The sequence below is a fragment of the Brassica napus genome, chromosome A10 (genome assembly GCF_020379485.1).
Source record: "Brassica napus cultivar Da-Ae chromosome A10, Da-Ae, whole genome shotgun sequence".
In the NCBI taxonomy this organism is placed as follows: domain Eukaryota; kingdom Viridiplantae; phylum Streptophyta; class Magnoliopsida; order Brassicales; family Brassicaceae; genus Brassica; species Brassica napus.
Window position 1 is genome coordinate 12,979,207 of NC_063443.1, and position 15,444 is coordinate 12,994,650.

A 15,444-nucleotide genomic window follows, 5' to 3' on the forward strand; every position below is an offset into this window, starting at 1 on the left:
TTTTTCCAAAACCAGCTAATCTTATCTACTAAAATAGAAATCATGACTTTTCTTTCATGTATAATATTTTATTTTGAACCAATCTACTAGAAAGTCCTTACATTTATTTGTCATATCATTTATTTCCTAATACTATCACCTAAAAATTCCAGAAAATCCTTTTTGGATCTTTTAAAAATTATTTCCAAAAATGAATTAATTTATATTAAAACTATCATAAAAATCATCTTATCTATTAAAATAGAATTTATGACTTCTTTCATATGTGATATTTCATTTTTAATCATCTCTCAAGAAATTCTTATATCTTATTTATTAAAATAGAAGTCATGATTTTTTTCAGGTACGATATTTCTTTTTGAACCATCTCCTAAGATGTCCTTACATTTAATTGTCATATCATTTGTTTTCCTAATAATATCACCTTAAAATTATACAAAATATTTTTAGGATATTTTTAAAATTTATTTCATAATTAATTAATCTAAACTTAAAACCATCTTATCTATTAAAATAGAAGTCATGACTTCTTTTACTTCTTTCACATGCAATGTTTTATTTTTAACCATCTCCTAGGAAGTCCTTACATTTAACTATCCTATCATTTATTTTCCTAGTAATATCACCTACAAATTCTAAAACATCTTTTATTTTTTAGAATCTTTTTAAGAATTTATTTCAAAAATTGATTAATTTAAATTCAAACTATCATAAAAATCATCTTACAATGGACTCTCAACTCCTCACAAAGCCCACAAAGCAAATGTCACTTTGTGTTTATCTACTTTTTAACCTCAACTCATCTCTGTATAAAAATCTCTAGAAAAAAATCAACCAAAAAGGAAAAATATCTACAAACGTTGAATAAGTAAATAGTAATATAATAAAACAAAAACAAAAATTTCACCATTTATACTCCTTGGTTTATTCCTTCTCCCTTAACCTTCAATCTCCTTCTGCTCTCTCTCTCTTTCATAAGTTTTTTCTCTCTCTCTCTAGAACTGTAGAGAGAGAAAAAACCTCCATTTTTCTTTCTCTCCTTCGCTTCATAAACCCCACATTACTCAAAACAAAGCAAAAACCTCACTGTAACAATCCAGAGAGAGAGAGAGAGAGCCAAAATGGATGGTGTTACACCGAAGTTTGTGTTGCCGGAGACATTCGACGGCGTGAAGATGGAGATCACAGGCCAACTAGGCATGATCTGGGAGCTTGTTAAGGCCCCGGTGATTGTCCCTCTTCTTCAGCTAGCGGTTTACATCTGCTTGCTAATGTCTCTCATGCTGTTATGTGAGAGGGTTTACATGGGAATCGTCATCGTCCTCGTCAAGCTCTTCTGGAAAAAACCTCACAAACGCTACAAGTTCGAGCCCATTCAAGATGATGAAGAGCTTGGAAGCTCTAACTTCCCTGTGGTCCTCGTCCAAATCCCCATGTTCAACGAACGAGAGGTCTCTTTCATCTCTATCTGTTCACTACTCTGTTTTTTTCCTCTGTTCTCATCAAAATATTTTTCTTACATTTTTTACCCCCAAGTTTTAAGATTTTGTGAAAAGTACCCTCATATTTTACGGATGATCAATTTTCCCCACGTTTTCATCATATTACTGAGGTTAAATGTTCTACGATATTTTGGGGGATTTAAGTATAAACAAGTAGTTTAAGGCTTAATCGTAGTAAATGATAATTATAGGGGCTAAAAGTGAAAAAGTTCTCCGTGATTATTGCCTTCAGGTTTACAAGCTATCAATAGGAGCGGCGAGTGGACTATCGTGGCCGTCCGATCGTCTCGTGATTCAAGTGTTGGATGACTCAACAGATCCTACTGTTAAGGTATTAGTCTTTGTTTTACTTGGTCCATTTTCAGCAAATATAGCTTTGCATTATTTTTCAACAACTTTCTCTAAATAAAATCACCTTTAAATATTTTCACAAGATTTTATTTCCTAAACAAAAAGATGTAATATTAGGACCAAGAAATAATTAAAGAGGAAATCTTTTGGATCAACTTGTTATAAATTTTGTTTTATCTTAAATGTGTGGTTTAAATGATGATACTTAAAATGTGCAGCAAATGGTGGAGATGGAGTGTCAAAGATGGGCAAGTAAAGGAATCAATATAAGGTATCAAATCAGGGAGAATAGAGTTGGGTACAAGGCCGGTGCGTTGAAGGAAGGACTCAAACGCAGTTATGTCAAACATTGCGAGTATGTTGTTATCTTCGACGCTGATTTTCAGCCTGAACCTGATTTTCTTCGCCGTAGCATCCCATTTCTCGTCCACAATCCCAACATTGCCCTCGTACAGGCTCGATGGAGATTCGGTAATGATAATAATTCAATTCAACATATTAATGATAATTCAGATAGACCCTCATTTATGGTTGAGTATCTTAAATTTTGTGTCATTGATTTATAAGACTGGTAGTTAGTTATACTATAGAAGTGGAAAAAATGACATTTGATAATGTTGTCAAGTGTCAGGGTCAAAAGAGTACTGAATCGGTGTCTTTGTTTATGTTTTGTGATAAAACTTAATGTTGTGTCGATCATTAAATGAAAGCTCGTGGTTTTGGTAGCTACATTAGTTGTGTCGGTGATATATGCTCTTCACTGTTTTTTCTAAATAATATTCCTATTATTTTTCACATTTGTAACCTTTTTCCTTTTTCTTGCATACTTTTATCTTTTATTTTGGCTTTTTGAAATGTTTTTTTTTCCATCGTTTTGTATTTTTTTCAATCACATACTATAATATTATTATCGTTTTTTTTCTATTGACTGACTTTCAGAAGTAGGGTTGGTTCTGTTTGTGTCGGCGGGGTAGCTCCAAACTGTGTTAACATGGTTGCCCTTTGTTTACGTTGTACACCTTGTTGCATTGGACTAAATAAATTACTAACGTCAATACTGGGTCGGACTAGTTGCGTGTTTCTGGGTCAACGTATATTAACATAAACGCTGAAAATAGCATTTCTTGTATAATTGTGCTAACGTCATGTTTATCTTATATGCTCCAAAATTTCGGATCCGTATCGGTCAGTGAAACTGATTCAGTTCGATCCGGTTTAATGAGTTGGGTCTAACACTTTTCTGTCTTTAGAAAATCGTCGGGTCTCTGACACTTTCCATGTGCTCTTTGCCTTTCTTTAAACGTTCAAGTGTGGGATCCATTCTTGTCAGTAGTAGTTAAGTGTTAGTGTACAGTGTGAGTATCGAGTCACTGTGGACCTGCATTTTTCTTGCCGACACTTATTTGGTATTTTAGTATATTATTATATTCTTGTGACAAAAAAAGTATATTATTATATATATATATTTTTAACATAAGTCCAACTTACTGAATTTAATAATAAAATAATGAGAAAGCTATGTGAATATGATTGATTATTAAAGATAAAAACAAAAGAGAAGGACGTTACTTCCTGATAGTGCCACATTAGACCTTTGATTATTTGTGTACTAATGAATTGATTTTATTATATACTTCTGCAGTGAATTCTGATGAATGTTTATTGACAAGGATGCAAGAAATGTCGCTGGACTACCATTTCACTGTTGAGCAAGAAGTCGGTTCATCAACACATGCTTTCTTCGGCTTCAACGGTAAATATAATATTAATAATCTCTATAATGATTACTCAAAACATCATTTAATTTTTCAATAAGGGACAAAACTTAGGGAGTTTTTGCTAGTAGTAAAGATTGTTGACTATTGATATGGTGAGTTTAGTGTGATGTAGTTGGTATGTTGTCCAACCAATTGAAGCACAGTATGTGGACCCAAACCTCTTCTTTTCTAATGTTATGATAGTGTACAACTGTTACTAGAAAACTGAAATATATAATACTATATTATTATAAGGAATCAAATTAACAAATAAACAATCAATAGTACTAATTGATTAGAGGAGTGGGATTCGTGTACAATTATTACTAGAGAACTGAAATAACCAATAATTGACTGAGAGGAGTGGGATTCTGAAACGTGAAGCAAGTAGGTGTACTTGTATTTAATACTAGTTGTTGGCATATCCCTTGTCTGATAAGTAAGATAAGCAAGCTTGGTTTCTTAAATCATGTGTTTAATTAATCAGTTGTGTAAAGAGGACACATTCATTACGATATGACTTGTAGTGGAAGCAAATGAAGCTTGGATCTTAAATTTTCTGGACACTATATAGATTTTTGTTTTTCTTGTTTATCTAAAAAAAAATTTTGGGTTATAATCCAATACACTAATTTATAAAATACTATAGCTAAACACAAAAGTTTATTTTATCAAAAAAATATTTATAGGAACCGCCGGAATATGGAGAATAGCGGCGATAAATGAAGCCGGCGGGTGGAAAGATAGGACCACCGTGGAAGACATGGACCTCGCTGTCCGAGCAAGTCTCCGTGGCTGGAAATTTCTCTACCTCGGTGACCTTCAGGTACTTAATTTCTGAGTTCTTTCCATAAATTAAAATTAAATAGCTAGAATCCTTTTAGTCACAGTGCAAAAAGTAGTTGGTGCACAGATTCTCTCATTAAGCACATGACAGCTGATTCACAAGTTATGTTATAATCATCTACCCTTTTAAGAACTACAGATATTTGTTACTACTTGTGAAAAATTGGTATATGTATAAATACATTTTTTTTTTGTATTAGGTGAAAAGTGAGCTACCAAGTACTTTTAGAGCCTTCCGTTTCCAGCAACATAGATGGTCTTGTGGACCTGCAAATCTCTTTAGGAAAATGGTTATGGAGATCATTAGAAACAAGGTAATAAACGAAACAAAACTACTCTTTTTCCTCTGATGTCTCACTCTTTAATCTGACTGTCACTGATCTGGCGCAGAAAGTGAGGTTCTGGAAGAAAGTGTATGTGATCTACAGCTTCTTCTTTGTGAGGAAAGTCATTGCACATTGGGTCACATTTTGTTTCTACTGCGTTGTTCTTCCTCTGACCATTCTTGTCCCTGAAGTTAAAGTTCCAATTTGGGGTTCCGTTTACATCCCTTCCATCATCACTGTCCTCAACTCCGTGGGCACTCCCAGGTGAACTTTTTAGTTTCTTGTACCTTAAGTCACAACCTGGTGTTTTGCTAAAAGAAATTCCTTGATTAGTTACTTGTATGTCAAGTTAGCTGCCTTTGTAGTTTCTTCCTTATAATGAGTCTTTCTTTTTTTGTTCTTTCAAAAAGGTCGATTCATCTGCTGTTCTATTGGATCCTATTTGAGAATGTGATGTCGCTGCACCGGACAAAGGCCACTCTCATTGGTCTGTTTGAGGCAGGTAGAGCTAACGAATGGGTCGTGACTGCTAAGCTTGGAAGCGGTCAAAGCGCTAAAGGGAATACAAAAGGGCTTAAAAAGTTCCCAAGAATCTTCAAACTGCCTGATCGGTACGTGTACTTTTATACGGAACACAATGTCTTATTACAAAACTATGTATATAAACAGTTGGTAATGATTATGAGTTACTTTGTGTCAGATTGAATACATTGGAGCTTGGATTTGCGGCGTTCTTGTTCGTGTGTGGATGCTATGACTATGCTCACGGGAAGAACAATTACTTCATCTACTTGTTTCTTCAGACCATGTCATTCTTCATCAGTGGGCTTGGCTGGATTGGGACATATGTCCCGAGTTAGTAGTCATGTTTTCTATATTTCAGGGGAAAAAGAGAGGGATGTTACTAATTTTCTGCAAAAATAAAAAACACAAATTTTTATGGAAAATTACAAGGAAAGTTGATAGGGAAAATGGTTTGAGAAGAAGATAGAGAGAGAGACTTAGGAGGAGAGAGAGAGGCTCGAAGGGTTCTTTGGATTTAATTACATGTCTGCCTTTCTAAATATTCAGCATTTGGATTTGTGATTCGGTAATTGTGAGATTTCAATCTTTCTTCTTGTTTTTTGGAAGTGTTTTTAGTTTTGTTCTTATGATTTTTAATCAAGATTTCGTGTGAGTTATTGGATTGGTGCAAAGGTAATCAATTATTGCACTTTTTCCTCATTTGTACCGTGTTATCACACGGTCATCATTTGCGTTTACACCTTATGGACATGTTGCTTACAGCATGGCCTTCTCAAGAATATGATGAGTACTATTTAACCTCAAGTTGTAGTATAATAAATATTTAAGTATTTATTTAAAAAGGTAAAGATCCTTAAAGCACGTAGGACAGGAACTAATAAGCTTGTAGAGAACTAAAATGCGTGTATGGAGTCGCTTATCTCGTCTTGCCTTGTTCTCGAAGATTTGAGCATTTTTAGAATTGTACTTTATTATAGTTTATAACGTGAAGCGGTGAAGGTTTTTGGTAAATGATCAAACACCAACACGCTAAAGTATTTCCTGAAAAATCAATTATATTCATGGAACTCTCGAAATGAAGGAGATGCTCTGCTTCTTGTCAAGTTGTTTTCGAGCTTGAATAGTTAGATGAGACATCTCAAACTATGATGTCACATAGCTTTTTGTAACACTTCAAAAAAGTTGTTACTATTTTAGGAAAGTTTTGACTGTTTTTGTACTGAAATATGATTTTTACTACTAATCAGTTATTTTTTTCTTATTCATTAGATTTCAACCTTTTTTTCAGTTTTTGTTGTCCTTCTTTACATCCCAAAACCATTATAAAAGAAGCACCGATCACCTCAGCCGGCTATAGGTCTCGGCGGCGGCCAAGAATATAAACGTTGACTTTTTGTTTTCACTTTCTTTGATCTTTAATTCAGGTGTGACAATGCAGACGACTTGTCGAGCTAATCTAGCAATGAATGAACAAGGAACGATTCAAAGATCCGGAGAAGATTGGATAAGCTTCTTGCCTGATCCTTTGCTGTGTCAGATACTCTCCGATCTTCCTACAAAGAATGCTGTTACTACTAGTGTCTTGTCCAAGAGATGGAGGAATCTCTGGTTTTTTATTCCAGTCTTGGATCTTGATATTGATGACTTCCCTGACTACACTACCTTCACCAGCTTCGTCTCCAGGTTTCTAGACTTCTCCCAGGAGTCGTGTTTACACAGCCTCAACCTTGCTTTCAAGAGACAAGATGATGAGGATCCCTCTTTGCTCGCGTCGTGGATCGAAACCGCAGTTTTGCGTAAGATCCAACATCTTGAAGTTGACTGTCGTATGAGTTTCATGAGTGAGACGACCCCTCTAAGCCTTTACTTATGTGAGACTTTAGTTTCACTAAGACTCTATTTGGTTGCGTTGCCTAGCTTCGAGTCTTTATCTTTGCCTAATCTCAAGGTAATGCATATGGAAGAGAATCTATACGCTGACGACGAGATTCTCGAGAAGCTCGTCTCCTCCTGCCCGGTTCTTGAATCTTTAACGGTCGTTAGAAACGTAGATGAAACTGTGAAGGTTCTACGTGTTCGGTCTAAAACACTGAACAGTCTCAAACTAGTTCTTGATAGTTCCAAGTCTTGGTATAATGATGATAGTAACGACTGGGAGGTTTTGATTGATGCTCCTAGACTTAACTATCTGAGTCTTGAAGATGACCAGTCGGTAAGTTTTGTAATAAGCAATGTGGCTTCATCTGCAAAGGTAGAGATTGATGTAAGTTTCAATGTGAATGATATTTGGGATATGGATGAGTCAATGGAGAGATTCAGTGCTGTTGGTAAAATGCTCAACGGGCTCTCTAGTGCAAGGGACATGACTATTAGTGGAACAACCTTGAAGGTAGGAGGGAGTAAATGAACATTTGAATGTCTCTTTGGATGAAGAAAGTTATATAACTGCTTCTTTGCTTTTCTGCAGATCATCTCTCACTACATGAGTTTCGAACCGGTTCCTTGTTTTCCCAACATGATCCGGTTACAAACAAAACTGTATATGACTGATATGTTGCCAAATTTTCTTGAGAGCTTTCCGAATCTCCAATCCCTTGTCTTGGTAATGTTTTTTACTTTCATCTCTTTTTCTAATACAATTATCTTTATTAATCTGTTGGGTTTTTACATACATGTATAACATTTTGCAGAAGCTGAAAGGTGTAAGATATTCGGATACAATGTGGTTCTCATTCGTACCAAAGTGTTTGCAAACGAGCCTCGAGTATGTTGAGATGACAAGACCAAACTGTGGAGCTGGGATTGAGATGATCAGGAAGCTAGTTAAGTACTTGCTTGAGAACTCCGTAGTCCTCAAGAAGTTTACGCTGCGGTTGGAATGTGAAGGAAAAGAGCAAGAGTCTAACGTCGTTAAGGAACTCATGAGATTCAGGAGATGTTCTAGTTCTTGTGTTATTAATGTTGTTAGACTTGAAGACGATGTTTGTATTTTTCAACACCCTTAACCAGTAGTAGCATACCAAGTTATTTATCATCTCAGCAATACTCATACTGAATTACATAAAGTTGCAAACTACTTGAATAACTTTTTTCCGATAATAGATAAAATCTTTAAGACAAATTAAAAACTAAAAAATTTCATAGTTGCTACTTCAACTTAGGCTCTGCCCTTTCCTTTTCCCTTGCCCTTGTTCCCTTGCCTGCACACACCATTCATTAACCATCATCATCAATCATCACACGATTCAAAACAAACAAAAAGAGAATTACATTATCACATCACTGGCCTCAAGAGAAAGAGAGAGAGAAGAAGACTCACTTCTTGTTACCACCGGATGATTGACCTCCAGATTTTGGGCTCTGGTTAGCATTCTTTCCACCCTTTTTAGCTGGGTGTGGTGTAGCTGCGTGCCCGCCCTTCTTCTTCTCTTCTGTAACTCAAAAAAAGACAATAGAGTTGTAAGAAAACGCTTTATGTGCCACTTAACGTTTCTGATTATAGTCTACTTGCAATCATCCATTCAAACATGTAATGATACTCAAGAGTCAAAATCTAAAAAGACAAGAAGAAGTCACCTGTGTTCTGAGTCTTCTGAGGAGTGGCTGCTACTGCTGTTTTCGTCTTCTTCTTTGCTGGGACAGGTGTTTTGGAAGCAGATGCAGCCGCCCTCTTCTTGTTGATTGGCTCAGGCTTTACATTAATTAACAATATAAAGCAAGGTGAGGAAAACGAATTCTAAAGAAAGTCAAGTAAACTGAGCACATATGAAATGTATATTACCTGCTTAGGGGTCTCCTCTTCTTCAGAGTCCTCTTCTTCATCCTCTGAATCATCCTCGTCAACCTCCATCTACAAAAAATCATCACCAGAGAGAGTCTAAGTCACGCTACCAATCTCATAAATAAACAAGTCATCTAAAGCTACAAAACACTCACTAATTTCTCCGGGTCGGCTCCATCATCTTCAGAATCATCCTCCTCCTCGTCAGACTCATCATCATCATCCTCGTCTGACTCAGGCTTCACTTCAGAAGCCTTGACGACATTAGAAGCAGCAGCAGCAGCATTTCCATCGGAAGTGACAGTTGAAGTAGCAGGAACAGCCACCACCTCGTCCTCTTCAGAATCAGAAGGGTAGTCCTCTTGATCGACGTTGGGAGATTTGAAGCCAGCAAAGTGGACACTTCCTTGAGACAGAGAGTGAGAGAGCTCAAACTCCTGCTCGAAGACAAGGTCAAAGGTAATCTGGGGAATGTGGTCTTGAGAGAGTGTTCCAATGACATATTTTTTCCAATCAATATTCACGTACAAGAGACCAGATTCTCCCTTCTTGGCTCCATCAATTGTTGCCTGTCAGAGAAAAACAACAACCCAAAAATAAAGAGACTGTTTGTTAAAAAAAAAAAACAAAAAGTGTGAAACAAACCTGAGACAAGTGGATAAGATGGTCTACTTGAGGCCTCACTTTAAGAGGCATCCCAGCCTTTACTTCAGCTCCTACCAAAAAGCAAATCAAGTTGCATCAATCACTCACTGCTTGTTAGTAGTGAATCATATCGTATAAACAATCGCAATGTAGCACCAAAAAAAAAAACTGACTATTTGGTAAGTACAATCTAACTAAACAAACGCAAGAAGAAACATGTACCGACCAAATAGACTAAACAAACTAAACTCATGTCTGAACAGGTAGAACCGAACAGGCAATCCAACAAGACAAAAGCTAAAAGGACCTAAACGGAAAACGAAATCAAACGAGAATGAGAGCTATAGTGATGATTAATAGCTGTAACGAGGTTTCAAACACATGATGGAGCATCAATACAAGTATCCACTCGAAAAGTAAAGAGCCTAGGACTTGAGTATACGAGTTTCTAGAAGGCGAGATGAGATCTATCTTACCCCAGAATTTCATTGTTGATCAAGGAGGAAGAGAGATTAGGGCTGCGACTGCGAGAGAGTAAATAAAAAAAGTGAGAGCGGCAGAAGAGAGAGAGGTTTTAGGGACAATTTATAATAGAAAGAGAGAGAGAGAGAGAGGTTTTAGAAGTGTTTTTTTTAGGGCTTTTGCTGTGTCTCTCTACGGCGTCGATTTGTGTTTCCATGTAACGCTTCAATAATATTGGAATACATTTTTTAAAAAGTATATAATAATTGCAATATTGCGTAATTAAGTTTACGTTTTTGGAAATTTCACATATTAAATAATTAATTACATATTTTCAGGTAAAACATTCAAATATTCTAGAGATTGTGATTTTCATTAATTAAAAATTATCTTAAAAGCATTAAAAAATCTTCAGTTTATTTTAAAAGAAACAGCTGTGACAAATGTTTTTATCAGACAAGACAACAACAAACAACTAAAAAGACAATGTCCACCGCCAAAAGAAACTCTCAACTCTAAAGCTTAAAAGATGAAGAGAATCAAGACAAAGCCGGAGTCTCTGCAAACAAATTGGAACATTTTGTCTGAACCTGAATCGACAAAACCGCATCTATTTCCCCAACCGGTGTCTTCCACAGCCAACCTTGATCTTCACAGGAGCTTCTATCATGAGAAGAACATGACGCACTGGAAGATAGTAGACGTGACAGAGACGATAACTGAGACTGAGATCTTGAGCTTCTCTGGATACAACCCCGGTTCGATACCTTCCCCATCTTCAAGCCAGCTTTGTTGCTGGATAGTGGGGGGAAATGGATTGAAGCTGATGCATTGTTATCTCCACCTTTGTTGATTCCTTGGATCAATTTTGACGGTTCTGCTCGGTGTTGCTTCCATGCAAGGAATGAACTCTCTAGTCTTGATTGTACCTGTAAATGAATACAACACACGTGAACACTAACCGAGTAAACAAATCCAAAGTCAGCACAAAAAGAGAGAGAATATTACCGCCGGGAAGAGGCTGCACGAAGCAAAAGACAACGAGGATGATGAAAAAGGAGAGCTCCTACGTTTGTCCACAGATCCAAAACTCGATGGTCCATCATCATCATCATCATCTGAATCATCGTCCTCCTCATCATCTGAATCATCATCTTCCTGTTTCTTCTTCTCTTGTATCTTCTCTTTAGGAGTGACAACAACTTTCTCTTCTTTATAAACCGGGACAGCCACCACATCTTCTTCATCCTCCTCTTCAGCCAAACCCATTTCAGTTTTCTTCTCCTCTTCTTGTTCTTTCATCTTTAGCACTTCATCCATATCCTCTATAGCTTCCTCTAAGCAAATCTCAGCCTCAACTAGCTCAAGCTCCTTCTCCAGCATCTCCTTTCTCTCCTCGTTTTCTTTCTTCTTCTCCTCCGTCCATTTCTCTATTCCGTCAAGCATCGGCTTCAACGCTTTCTCGATACCAAGCACAAATCTCTTCACCGGGTGTTCCTTTTTCACCGCCACTTCTTTCCCGTAGAACTCGTCGAAGCCAAGTGGCAAAAACTCGACTTTTGAAGGATCCACATCTTCCCCTTCCTCCAGAGGTGGCTGCCAGAATAGTCGAACGCCGTGCTTCTCATCCTCTACGTAGTTGATTATCCGACCTGTTGGTGTGTGTAGAATAACAGGGTCTTCCGTTTGGACAAGTTTCGAAGGATCTTCTGGATCAGGTTCGGGTTCTTTGTTCAGTAACACAAACTCTGGTGTCACCTCCACTGATCAACAACACAAAAAACATTCAGTAGAACTCAATATTCGATCCATGTAAAAGCAAAAAAGTTAAGGGTGGTCATTACCGTTTTGCCACCAATGTTCGAGCTCAGCAGGCATTGGTAACCTCAAAGGAGCTTTGTAAAAAGAGTTCAACCACATTTCCCTTTCTTGGTCCACCTCTTCTACGTAAGTCTCCCAATACTCAGGTACCTACCCAAAAAAAAAGACAAATCTCTTAAGCCCCTAGGGTGATCAAGACAACTAAACTCAAAAAAGCTTTGATAAGATAAATGACCCACTTCGTAAAACTGGTTGATGAAACCTGGCGCCATCCACACATCATCTTCTTCATAAAAGTAAGCATGTTGAGGATCACCGTATGGGCCTCTTTCTTCTCTAACCACTGCATTTATAGAAGAAGAAAAAGACCTTTAGCTCCTAACTTAACTAACACCATACTGTAAAATAACGGTTACTAAACATGGTATAGATTAAAGAAGAGGGGTTATACTTCCGTCCGGTTTGTTTACAAACATTCGAGCCTTAGCTGCAGCAACCTCCGCCAAACCAGAATGCAGCTGAAAAACGTTTTCACATCAGTATATTTATCAATACTTTTCCTATATTGCTGGAAGTTACATGTATCATTGAGAAAGAGAAAAATGGGTAACTACCGCACAAATATCTACGGTACAGCCATGCTCCTCCTCCAATAGCTCTCCAAAGTAGAATCTACCCTGCATCGTCATTATGATGTGTAAACTTGTGTCATAACCACGAACAAATTGCTCATGGAGGAAAAGATTATACTTTGACCATCATGGATGATACCAAATACAGAATTTATATTAGGATCAATCAGGTTAGATAGAATGCAAAAGACCAGCTATCACTACTACTTACATATAGGATGCGTTCGTTAACTTCGTAAACACCACACCCATGCATTCTACCATGCTTCCATTGACCAGCATAGCGATAACGACCTTTCTCCCTGGTTATACAAAATCATATAATATATAAATCCTCATCTTAAACCAAACCACTCAAATGATTGTGGAGATGCAAATGCAAGCCATCTAGTAACATCATTGCTAAACTCACGGTTTTTCGCCAAACTGAGTGATCCACTCTTCGTTTTCATAGTAAGGAACTTCGTAATTCCCATCAGTTAGCGCAACACTGTCCTCGACATCCATTTCCAACCACTTCCTGTCTTCTGGAGACATATAATCTCTCTTGATAATCCTTCCTTCAGCACGCATCTTCTCTTCAAGCCTGCATAAGACCGAAAGAACAATATCATGCTCGTTCAAACGAATATGTCCATAAATATCCCATTGGAAGATTAATAGTATATAGGAATGATAACCATACTTGGAACCTGGCATGGGCTCAATGTCAGGGATATCAACTTCAACAACCCCATGACCTTCCATGTCATTCTGAAGCCATTCACCCTCGTACCTAACGATTCATATACAGAGCCAAAAACAAATTATCTTAAAACACTAACAATGTAAAACTAGGAAAATAGAGATATCATCACATACCTCACAAGCCCATTTTCAGCAATATAAACACCTTTTCCTTGAGCCAAGTCATCCCATACTGTGCCTTCATACCTTAAAGCCAAAATAATAAAAGAGAGAAGAAAATGAGATAGGAAGCTACTTAAATCAAGATGCAATGCAAGTATCTATCCATCACAAAGCAAACCCAAACAGATGCAGAAAAGATCTGAACTTGATTCCTACCAAGTTTCCAATGCCCTATCTAAAACTCAACCTACATTGCCATTTCCTCCAGCTCCACAATCCAAACACTCTACTTAAATAAGAACCATAAAATGCAAAGCTTCGTCAAAAGCCAACATGGATGGAGCTCATATTAAAAACAAACTAATAAAGTTACTAGCTTTATTAGTATTAATACTAATTCACAACTTCAAACATCAAACTAAAGAGGTTCTCACGAGCTGCCGTCAGGGAAGATGTAGCTGACCCACTGAAGAAACTCCTCAATCCTATCAAGCTCCTCAACAACAGCCTTAGGAGTATCAATGTCATAGTGGTTATCCGGAATCGCCGGGTACGGCTTCCTATAGGGAACGTAGAAAGGCTGAATCCCAGGATCCCTCCCTTCCTGAATCTCCTCGTTCACCACCTCCCAATCCTCCTCCTCCGCCCACACCGGGTCCCACCCCGGCTTCGTCATCTCCGGCGGCGCGTCCGCCCACACCTCCCTCAGATCCTCCTCCTTCCACCGCTCTCGGTCCTTCGGGAAGTCGAAGAGGTCCTCGTAGAACTTGTACTTCCTCTCCTCCTCCTCCTGGATCCGCTTCACGCGCTTCCCCTCGAGGACGCGGTTGAACCGCCGGATGTTGGTCTCCGGGGTTGTGTTCGGGTCCGGCGGTAGGTCGCTCGGGCGGATGTAGTTGAACCCGTCGGTTTCGCGTTCGGGTTCGCCTTCGTTCTCGGATTCGGAGGATTCGGAGGATGAGTCCGAGTCCGAGTCCGAGCCGGGTTCTTCGTCCGAGTTGGCATTGGGGGATTGTTGGTCTTCTTCTTCTTCTTCTTCGTCGCTTGGGAAGTCATTTTGCGGCTGTGAGTCGTCGTCGTTGTTAGCCATGGGAGAGAGATGGAAGTGAGTGTTGAAGAGTGTGTGTGTGCGGATAAGCTTTGCAAAGGGTGAGGTTTTGGTGTTTTTTTGTATAGAACGAACACTGAAACAGATATATTCTCAGATAATTATGATTCTACCCTCTTTATTTTGTTTAGTTTTCATTTTCGCCCTGTAAGTTTATTGAGGGAGGCGATTTGGAATTAAGATCCTAACTTGTTTACCAGATCTGAGTTTGGATTGTAAGTCCAACATGTTGGATAATATCGGATGTAGTATGGGCCGAACATTGAATCTATTGAAGGACATGGGCCGTTTCAATTTCGTATTGAAGGACATGGATGGAGATGAACACAAAAGAAGCACAATTAACAACCTAGAGTTGGATCCCAGCATTACGTTAAAATCTCTAACTAAGTTTGTGACTAATGTTGAATCCATATGATCACCAATCGATATGATCTAAAACATTTTTAGCCTTTAAGATATAATGTTAGACCACAAACAAATAAACACAACTTTTTACCAGGAGCGGACCTAGAAAATAATTTAATATGTGGCACAATCTATATATATCTATATGTATATTTATTAAAATATTAAATATAATTTCTTTCATAATTTTTTTTTTAAAGTTACATTAGTCACTAAAAGTATACATTTTATAAATTTCAGAAAATAGATCAATTGAAAGATAAATAATTTTTGTAAATTTTTAAAATTCCATTTTAAGTAATATTATAAAATTATATATAGAACATAATATTTGTATTACAAAAAGGTAATTCATTTTAGTTTTTCTTATTTTAATCTAAGTACTTAAAAAAGGTAATTCATCTAAGGTAATTCATTTTAGTTTTTCTTAT

At 37.4% G+C, this 15,444-nt stretch overlaps 4 protein-coding genes across 5 annotated transcripts; 2 read left to right on the forward strand and 2 right to left on the reverse strand.

The window, feature by feature from the left end:
• Positions 1-677: 677 nt before the first annotated feature.
• LOC106371639 (glucomannan 4-beta-mannosyltransferase 2-like) lies at positions 678-5,963 on the forward strand. Its single transcript, XM_013811720.3, has 9 exons — positions 678-1,451; positions 1,735-1,833; positions 2,072-2,324; positions 3,496-3,606; positions 4,300-4,436; positions 4,657-4,770; positions 4,847-5,046; positions 5,193-5,393; positions 5,483-5,963. Exons 1-9 carry the CDS (start codon positions 1,122-1,124, stop codon positions 5,640-5,642), a joined length of 1,605 nt encoding a protein of 534 aa, XP_013667174.1. The 5' UTR covers positions 678-1,121; the 3' UTR covers positions 5,643-5,963.
• A 231-nt stretch (positions 5,964-6,194) lies between these two features.
• Positions 6,195-8,312, forward strand: LOC106371640 (F-box/FBD/LRR-repeat protein At5g22660-like). The gene is made up of 3 exons (XM_013811721.3): positions 6,195-7,696; positions 7,775-7,909; positions 7,998-8,312. The coding sequence occupies exons 1-3, from the start codon at positions 6,740-6,742 to the stop codon at positions 8,310-8,312; spliced, it is 1,407 nt and encodes a 468-aa protein (XP_013667175.2). The 5' UTR covers positions 6,195-6,739.
• On the reverse strand, positions 8,254-10,394 carry LOC106371641 (histone deacetylase HDT2-like). Of its 2 annotated transcripts, none has more exons than XM_013811722.3 (7): positions 10,210-10,394; positions 9,734-9,804; positions 9,244-9,657; positions 9,089-9,157; positions 8,884-8,998; positions 8,627-8,738; positions 8,254-8,507 (listed from the first exon to the last, which is right to left on the reverse strand). In XM_013811722.3, exons 1-7 carry the CDS (start codon positions 10,220-10,222, stop codon positions 8,465-8,467), a joined length of 837 nt encoding a protein of 278 aa, XP_013667176.2. In that variant the 5' UTR covers positions 10,223-10,394; the 3' UTR covers positions 8,254-8,464. The 2 variants fall into 2 exon arrangements, with proteins under 2 accessions (XP_013667176.2, XP_013667177.2); XM_013811723.3 differs by having other exon boundaries at positions 9,247-9,657; positions 10,210-10,389.
• Positions 10,395-10,597: 203 nt separating this feature from the next.
• LOC106371642 (protein TIC 100-like) lies at positions 10,598-14,655 on the reverse strand. The gene is made up of 11 exons (XM_048743055.1): positions 13,932-14,655; positions 13,510-13,581; positions 13,334-13,423; positions 13,061-13,234; positions 12,860-12,950; positions 12,631-12,693; positions 12,468-12,534; positions 12,256-12,359; positions 12,040-12,166; positions 11,204-11,958; positions 10,598-11,124 (listed from the first exon to the last, which is right to left on the reverse strand). Exons 1-11 carry the CDS (start codon positions 14,585-14,587, stop codon positions 10,735-10,737), a joined length of 2,589 nt encoding a protein of 862 aa, XP_048599012.1. The 5' UTR covers positions 14,588-14,655; the 3' UTR covers positions 10,598-10,734.
• Between the last annotated feature and the right edge of the window lie 789 nt (positions 14,656-15,444).

Bases quoted from the DNA above. Each gene is read 5' to 3' on its own strand.
- LOC106371641 (XM_013811722.3), bottom strand. The intron at 9,658-9,733 runs GTTTGTTTCACA...TTTCTCTGACAG, and splicing joins ATCTTATCCACTTGTCTCAG to GCAACAATTGATGGAGCCAA. The intron at 9,158-9,243 runs GTGAGTGTTTTG...GATTTTTTGTAG, and splicing joins GAGCCGACCCGGAGAAATTA to ATGGAGGTTGACGAGGATGA.
- LOC106371640 (XM_013811721.3), top strand. From the start codon at position 6,740: ATGCAGACGACTTGTCGAGCTAATCTAGCAATGAATGAACAAGGAACG. The intron at 7,697-7,774 runs GTAGGAGGGAGT...GCTTTTCTGCAG, and splicing joins TTAGTGGAACAACCTTGAAG to ATCATCTCTCACTACATGAG. The intron at 7,910-7,997 runs GTAATGTTTTTT...AACATTTTGCAG, and splicing joins ATCTCCAATCCCTTGTCTTG to AAGCTGAAAGGTGTAAGATA.
- LOC106371642 (XM_048743055.1), bottom strand. From the start codon at position 14,587: ATGGCTAACAACGACGACGACTCACAGCCGCAAAATGACTTCCCAAGC. The intron at 13,424-13,509 runs GTATGTGATGAT...ATGAATCGTTAG, and splicing joins GCTGAAAATGGGCTTGTGAG to GTACGAGGGTGAATGGCTTC. The intron at 12,360-12,467 runs GTATAACCCCTC...CTATAAATGCAG, and splicing joins TGTAAACAAACCGGACGGAA to TGGTTAGAGAAGAAAGAGGC.
- LOC106371639 (XM_013811720.3), top strand. From the start codon at position 1,122: ATGGATGGTGTTACACCGAAGTTTGTGTTGCCGGAGACATTCGACGGC. The intron at 2,325-3,495 runs GTAATGATAATA...ATACTTCTGCAG, and splicing joins ACAGGCTCGATGGAGATTCG to TGAATTCTGATGAATGTTTA. The intron at 5,394-5,482 runs GTACGTGTACTT...ACTTTGTGTCAG, and splicing joins ATCTTCAAACTGCCTGATCG to ATTGAATACATTGGAGCTTG.